This window comes from Galeopterus variegatus, unplaced genomic scaffold, assembly GCF_000696425.1.
Source record: "Galeopterus variegatus unplaced genomic scaffold, G_variegatus-3.0.2 Scaffold980, whole genome shotgun sequence".
Taxonomy (NCBI): Eukaryota; Metazoa; Chordata; class Mammalia; order Dermoptera; family Cynocephalidae; genus Galeopterus; species Galeopterus variegatus.
In genome coordinates this window covers 400,322-408,511 of record NW_007727091.1, presented here as the reverse complement: position 1 = coordinate 408,511, position 8,190 = coordinate 400,322, and the positions used below count along the sequence as shown (strand labels likewise).

The following is an 8,190-nucleotide window of genomic DNA, read 5'->3' as shown; positions in this document are numbered from 1 at the left end:
TTTTTTTTTTTTTTTTTTTTTTTTTTTTTTTTTGTCTTTTTTCCGTGTCCGGCAACGGATCGCAACCCTCAGTGTTGCCCCCGTACCGGACCGGGGACCGGCAACGGGATTGCAAGCCTCGGCGTTGCTCCCACGCCTCGCTCAGCCAGTGAGCGGGAGCCGGTCTGCACGTGGGATCCGAACCCTCGGACGGGAGCGCCGCCGCGCTTCCCAAGCGGCGCACTATCCAGTGCGCCACCGGGCCGGCCCAGGCTAGACAGTTCTTGCAGAGGGTAGGTATGTCATTTTTGTATCACCCTCATGGCTCAGCTGAATAATATGTATCAGCATGAACACAGAAATGGCTACCTTAGAAGGAAAAATATGTCTATATTCAGGGATCCGAACTTGAACCAGTAAATATAAATCTCTTGTTAACATTGCTTTAGTACGACTTTGTTTCTTCCTCTTGGCAGAATCAGCCAGCAGAGCCAGACGGAAATGATTCTTAAGCTCATAACCAAAGACTGCTTCGGTTGACCTTTGCTCCACAGTGTATTTCTCTAGAACCAGTTTGAAAAGGAGTGGCTGACTTCCTTTTATGAACAGAAAAAGTGTATTTAGAATATAGCTTTTGTTTGAGATTTGTGGTTTGTACCATTTTTAGGATATAGCTTTTGTTTGTAGATTTTGTTTGAGGGAAGATCATAAACAAGTGCTTTTCTTTACATAACTGTCTGCACTGGAATCCAGCTGCAACTTTACTTTGCCTTTGTTGAGCAGGAAGCATGACAGCTGGAGGCCAAGGTTGAGGTTCTGACACTTTATCTTCTTGATAAAGCAGGGCATGGTTAGGCATGGATGATATTGAAATAACATCCTAAGTACACTTTCAGTGTGGTCAGCTAAAAGAGAATTGGGAAATGCAAACTGGGAGCTGTTTGTAAGGAGCATTGGCCCGGGAGTCAGGAAGCTTAGGAGCAGAGCTGGGAATTTAACTTACCAAGCAGCATGGCTTCGGGAATGCCAAACACCTGTGCGAACTCCTTACCTCTTGTGTTCAATGAGGGTTTGGACTCGATGACTTCTAAGAGGTCTTCCCACTCTGACATTCTGCCTCCTGTGTATCTGACTGAAGATGAACTTCCTGCCATTGGCTTTTAATCTTCATAAGATGTCTTAGGGCAGCATCTCTTTATGTCCCTATTACCAAATTAACACTATAATGTGTTGAGAATTTTATGTCTATATAAAATATGAGTATGACTGGATCTAATCCTCGTAACAATTCTCTGGGGGCAGGAATCATAATACAAAATTTTCGTATAAGGAAACTCAGACGTGGAGAAGTTAAATCACTTGCCCAAGATCACACAGTAAGTGATGGAACGGGAACACAGACCCCAGACTGACTCTCCTAAACAGTATATTATACCAGTTACAATTAATTGTACCTGATGTTAAACGATGAGTATTAAGTTTCTTTTACATTATCAACATTTTAGTCTTGACTAAAACAATGTGATTTTAAAACATCCTTAATAGAAATCCCAACACTTCAGAAACGTGCTCTTTGTCTTTGTGTTGTTTTGAGCTGTGGAGGTGATATTCCCGTAGCTGGATGCAGCCACCAACACGCGGTCCAGTGTGATAGGGCCCGGGCACTTGGCAGATTTCAATGGGAGCTCAGTTGAAAGCACTGGGCTTATGATTAGGAACATCATAATGAGATTGCACGCAGGCTACAATTTAAGTAGCATCTCATGCATCTTCTCTTTGGACCAGTGGTTCTCAAAGTGTGGTTCCCAGACCCCTAGGAATCCTGAGACTTGCAGAGAGTCTGCAAGATGACTATTTTCATAATACTACTAAAACGTTATTTGCCTTTTTCACTGATTTTGCACTGAGGTACAAAAGCAAAGGTGGATAAAAGTGCTGGAAGCTTAGTTTGAATCAAGACAGTGGCACTAAACTACTAGTAGTAGTGACCATATTCTTCATCGCAAAGCACTCATGGTAAAACAAATGCCTGTTTCATTTAAGAATGTCCTTGGAGAAGCAGTAAAATTATTACTTTTATTAAATCTTGACCATTAAGTAGTGCAACACAAAATGAGAAGTGCCCATTAAGCACCCGCATACTGAAGTACACTAGGTGTCTTGAAGACGGACACTTGCGTGATTGAGATGTGAGCTGAACTAGCTGCTTTTCTCACAGAAGACCATTTTTACTGAAAGAGCAACTAAGAAGCTATGGTTCTAAGGCAGAAATGTTCTTGAAAATTAACCAGGTGAGCCTATCACTTCAAAAAAAATTGCAGACAGTATTTATTGCCAATGACAAATTTTAGGTTTTAAGCAAAAATTAGAATTTTTGGAAAAATTGTATCTGCCACAGTGTAACTTAGAATTTCCCGAGACTGTTGGTGACATTTTAATATGAGATAATGTGAATATTTGATTTTGTGTTATATAATGAAATATGCCAACATTTGGAAGGTCTCTATATATATATATATATTTTTTTGTGACCGGTAAGGGGATCGTAACCCTTGGCTTGGCGTCGCCCACACCGCACTCAGCCACTGAGCGCACCGGCCATTCCTATATAGGATCCGAACCCGCGGCCACGGTGCTCCCAGCACCGCTGCGCTCCCAGCGCCGCACTCTCCCGAGTGAGCCACGGGGTCGGCCCAGAGAACCAATATTTTCTAAATAGACCAGTGGATTTTAATGAAAGAGTACGAAAAGTCCATTGGTATAGTTTCAGATTCCTTATAGTAATAATCTTTAAGAAGCTTAAACCATTAAGAAACAAACTATTAAGAAACATAAAACTATTATCTTTAAGAAGCAATGCTCTGTAAAGGCTATTAAAATATTCCCTTTCCAATCATGTATCTGTGTGAGGTTGGAGTTTCTTCATACACTTCAACCAGAACAAAATATCACAACAGATTGAACGCAGAAGCAGATATGAGAATCCACCTGTCTTCTAGTAAGCCAGACAGTAAAGATACTTGCAAAATTGTAAAACAACCCACTCTCCTCACCAATCTTTTTTTTTTTTGGTTTGGAAAAGTCTTTTTTTTTTGTCCTAGTTGGTCTAGATATTGGACCCTGGACCTTGGTGTTATCAGCACTATGCTCTAACCACCTGAGCTAACCAGCCTAAGCTGGAAAAGTTTTTTTAATAGAAATATGTAATTTATGTTAATATATAATGGTTTTATCACTGTTATTTTTAATGAGTTAATATATTTTAAAATCTGTTTTAATTTTTAATACAATGACTTTTGATGTATATAAACCATAAAAACAAAAGCTGTTTGAGAGCCTTAAAAATTTTTAAGGATCAAAGAGTCCTAAGACCAAAAAGTTTAAAGTGCTATCTTAGACCCTCCCACCCTCACAGGCAGGTATTAACATAGGGACACCTGATGAAAAGAAAGCTGAAACAAGAGGCTTCATAAACTCCCCATCTGGTTAGAACTACAGCTTCAGTTTCAATTTCTACTCCAGCGCTCTCCAAAACACCATGCTGAGTACGGTAGTGGTATCTCTGAGTGCAGAAAAGGTACTTACTGAAGACCATTTGCATGTTTGTTCTTCTAAACTCTGGAAGAATTTCTGCATTTGACAATTCTATAGTGCCTTTCTTTGCAACCCTTCTCAAGGTCATTAGAAGTGTGAGCAAGAATGCATTAAAGACATAGGAACTGCCCTAGGCATTTTCTCTTACCATCAACTTTTTATTTTTAAGGAAACTACTACTGCTTTAGAAGTTCTTTGCATTCTTTCATCATCTGCCACTACAGCAGAGTTGCATTGAGGTAAAATTTGTAATAACACAATATCCTTAAATTTGGGACTCCATTGTTTAAGCTTAAAGGAACTTAGTATCTTTAGAAAAAGTAAAATCATCAAAACAGCCTAAGTACTTAAAGTGTTTTTTATACCTTCCATTACTGGGAAGGTTATTTTAAAGCCAAATAAGCTAATAACAATAAAAATGGATTTGTGAATTCTAACATGTTCGGATTGAGGGTTGAACTGGGAAGACAGCGGATACCAGTGGGTGCTGTACTTCCAGAAGACGGACAGGACACCAGAATATTCCTGATGTGACTATAACAGGGGTGGGATACACGTATATTTATGTACACTGTTGCTTTTTTTTCACAATATGATGGATAGAGAATAAGGCTTAGGAAAAGAGCCAAAACCATGCAGATAGGCCTTTTTCTACAGGTCCAGTCAAATTTGAAGGTCTTGTCTCTCAGAAGCCAGCTGCCTCTCCCTACTGCCAATCTCACACACTCCTCAGCCCCGGGAATCCATCACAACTGGGAAGGTCAGAATGCAGAAAGCCTGGTTTTTAAGGGTGGATCAAACCAGATCTTGAACAAGAACCCTAATAGCTAACATCTCTGCAATCTTCAGCAGGTGCTTCTGAAAAAAATATTCACAACTAGAAAAGAATTATACAAAGTTTAGGGAATTATTAGACCTTAGTTTTGTTTTTTCCTTCCCTGAAGAACTGACTTAAAAACATCTTTCTTCTTCTTCTTCTTTTTTTTTGGTAGTAAATAGTATTTATTTGAAATGAAAAAGAATTACTTAAGTAAGTACCTGGACTATCGCATTTAATCATGTATTGTAATTGTGTTACTCTACCTTTTTGCATCAGAGACAGATATACATTGGACAATCAGATATCACAGATTGCACACTAGATAGTAATTCTTCAGGTCTTTAACATAACCACCAAAAAACAGATATTGGATTCTGCAATATAGTACAAAAGTCCACAATCAATCCAGTCTTAGCCAGTATCTTCAATTTACTTCTGTTGCTGTACAAATAATTGGCCGTTACTAGGGCTTACAAGTTAATAACAGGACAAAAAATATACATTGCACTGACACAAAAAGTCAGCTGTGTTAATAGTCATGCAACAAGTAACCAAACTTGCTGAAATTAAAAATACTTTCTAAAAACAGTTTTAACGGCATAAATATTTTATACACAGTTCATTTACCCAAACAAAATGTATTTAAATGATACAAAGCAAAAATAAGTTTCTACCAACTTTATACATAAGAAAGTGCAAAATAACTTATCTAGAGTGTTTTGCTATTATCCAGATGGATGGCTGCTATGGGCAGCTATTCTCTTCTCCAAAAGCACGACATTACAGTTGCACACTACACACAAATGTTAGAATACACAGATGGACAAATGGATAGATGGCTGGATAGACAAACTACAAAGATCAGGCAGGAGCCCTGTGAGGGACTCTCAGAGAATGAATGCAGACTGCACAAAGGTTGATGTCATGTTGAGAATATATGTTGGTAAACAAATTTACATGGAACAGAGAAACAATTAGTTTATGTACATGAGTGTACTTGTACGTGTGAGTGATTCTGTGATTTCTGCATTAGAAGCAAAAAGAAAAGAAACCCGATTGAACAAAACAGTTGCCCACAGCACCAGCTGCCAGAGGAAATACCATCATGAGGGTTTTGGTTTCTACCTTCTAGTTATGAAAGTTGTGTTGGAAAGTTTAAAAGTGTTCATCCCATATTACATAGAGGAATAACCTTTAAGTAACTACATACACACATTCATATATTCAAGTCTTTGAAGAACACCTCTGCCATTGGGTATGGGGTAAACATGGTTCCTAGACAAAAGGAGACACTTCTTTAAAAAGTGTAGAATAACACTGCTACAACAACTCCTCTAGAGGGCCAGACAGGCAAGGCCCACAATGATGTGATAGCACAATTTCTGCAACTGTTGAACATCAGCATTATTTATTAGAATTGAAGTAGGATGGTGATGGGGGAGGGGGAGTGTGGGGGGAGTAAGACACAGAAAGGAAAACAGAACACAACTTTTCTTCAAGTTGAAGTGTTAATGCCAGTAATCCTTTTATTAACAAGTATATTTGAACTTTTAGAAATGGAAGTGTTTTAATCAGTTTTGATATGTAATCATAAATAGACTATAGGCTCAAACCTAGGTAAATAAAGATTTAAATTTAGTAAGCATAAGGCACTAAAGCAGCCTTTATATTTTCTCTTGGAGACCTAGTTACCAGGAAGAACAAATTTGTTCTTAGGCTGGTTTCAGCCCATTAGGTACAAGATCACTATTGTACCAAATGCCTATTTTTGAATGCATGTGCATATATGTGCATTTTAGTGCATAAGTGTGTCGCTCATCAGGGCCTAAAGATGAAAAGTTGGGAAAGCCAAAGCCACTGTCCTTTGTATGATACCTCCGTGAGGGTGTGAAGGCCTGTCCTTCCTTCCTTGGGCCATTAATGATCCTACATTTTTCAAATCACAGGGCTTTTAGAATTGTTCATAATATTATCACTAAGTATCTGAAAATGTTAAAATCTAGATTGTTTCATTTATTTTATATATATATGTATATATATGTACATAACACACATTAAAAAAAATCCCACCACCAAAGCCTTTTTTTCTGTAAACTAAACATTTCTTAGCCCCACCAGTTTTAATCCCCCTGGATTGTGTGTTCCATATCCAACTAGTAGAACAAATTAAATAACTAAATATTAAAATACTGTAATTATATTCATAGCAAAAACAAAAAAATAGACATTGATACAGTATAAATCTCACTGTTTTCAGGTAGATGGCATTAAGTGGTAAATGTTAATTTTAAGCAGTTTTGACATGATCCAGTTTTACAACAAGGTTTATATGTTAATTCTGTACACTTTTTTCTTTTTTATATCCTTTTTTGAAAATAAGCTATAGTAGAACGTTAGTGTCACCAAAGACACATACTTCTTATGTTCTATGCAAGAGAAGCTAATTTTGGATTACATGCAAATATATTCCCACCAGCTGAGACAGGGCTGTTTCCTGCACTACATGTCACCAGACCACCTTTATGCAATGCTAAGAAGGTATGTTCTGACCAAACAGCGGTTCACATATAAGTTTAAGAGGGGCCGTGTTACATAAGAAGAACACTGAGGTGGTGCATAGCTAAGTCCAAGATGCCCAAATGTTTCCAGGTTATCTTATGGCTGGGCTCCTATTCTCCCACACTGTTTCCTAAAGAATGTCCACATTATTTTGGTTACTAGCCTAGTTTAAGTGGAGATACTGTGGGCAACTTGAAAGAAATGACATCAGGCACACAGGCTGGGTTTGAAAGGAAAAAAAAAGACCACAGATAATGTCTTTGAGAATTTAAAAAAACATTTATAATTAATTGGTAAGTGAGAAATGTCAGACAAACCATAAGAAGTTCATTAAATTAGTGGTTTAAGTTTGAAGTCTCATGTTACAGGCAGTTAAGTCCTTATTTAGAAAAAAAAGGCCTTTATACCTATTTACAATATACACAGTTACTTGCAAAGAAGTCAGATTTACAGCCATTTTCTAAAAGCCTTTTTTGTTGTTGTTGGTTTTTCCAAATAAGGATGAATAGCTCTATAAAAATGAGATGCAAGAAAAGACAGTTAATAAGGATTTTTCTCTTGGAGACAGCTATTGTATTGGGGAGAACTGGATACTGAAAACGTTGCTCCTAGGAACCACCTCATATTCTTCTTGTGCTGCTCACCTGAATGGTGTCTGCCCCGTGCCTGTACTCTACACCTGTTTATTCAATGATCCCTTTGAATTCAACACTTCAAACACGTGGTATGAAGAGATGTGTAAACGGAAACTGTGTTCAATTCCTTCCAAGCTGTGACCGGGGAATCAGGAAGGGGTCTACAGACCGTGGTCTCCAATCAGCTTGTTGAATCTTCAACAATTTCGAGGTCCATCTTCTGAACCCCTCTCATGCTGTAAGTTATAATAACAGTTCTGACAAACACGCACTGGGGATGAGATCTTCAAGCGTTTGATTTCAGATTGAAATCGACTGCACCTAAAGGAAAGGAAAGATCAATTAGTTATAGGTCCTCTCCTCGCTTGATAACAGGGGCTGGTAACATTAATTTAAAAATCAAATGGAAAGCTTTCAGTATGACGCCAAAGACCACATGATGCCAGAAGAGTGCCAAAGGCCATACTGGTTTGTGTCATGTGGCTGATCAAGGACCAAAAGGAATGCTGTATTATTTGTTTCAGTCTATGAAGAAAAGTAATATTAAACCAGGAAAGCTATTTCTTTGAATGAAAAGAATTTTTAAAAAAACCAAAAACCAGA

The 8,190-nt window shown here is 38.0% G+C and overlaps 1 protein-coding gene across 2 annotated transcripts in view; it reads right to left on the bottom strand.

Annotated features, from left to right (window-relative positions):
- Window positions 1-4,608: 4,608 nt before the first annotated feature.
- WDFY3 (WD repeat and FYVE domain containing 3) overlaps window positions 4,609-8,190 on the bottom strand; it is a 212,592-nt gene continuing 209,010 nt past the window's right edge. For both annotated transcript variants that reach the window (XM_008573984.1, XM_008573985.1), the window contains one exon: window positions 4,609-7,908. In XM_008573984.1, the coding sequence (XP_008572206.1) occupies window positions 7,785-7,908 (124 nt within the window). In that variant the 3' untranslated portion in view covers window positions 4,609-7,784. The remainder of the gene's footprint in view (window positions 7,909-8,190) is intronic.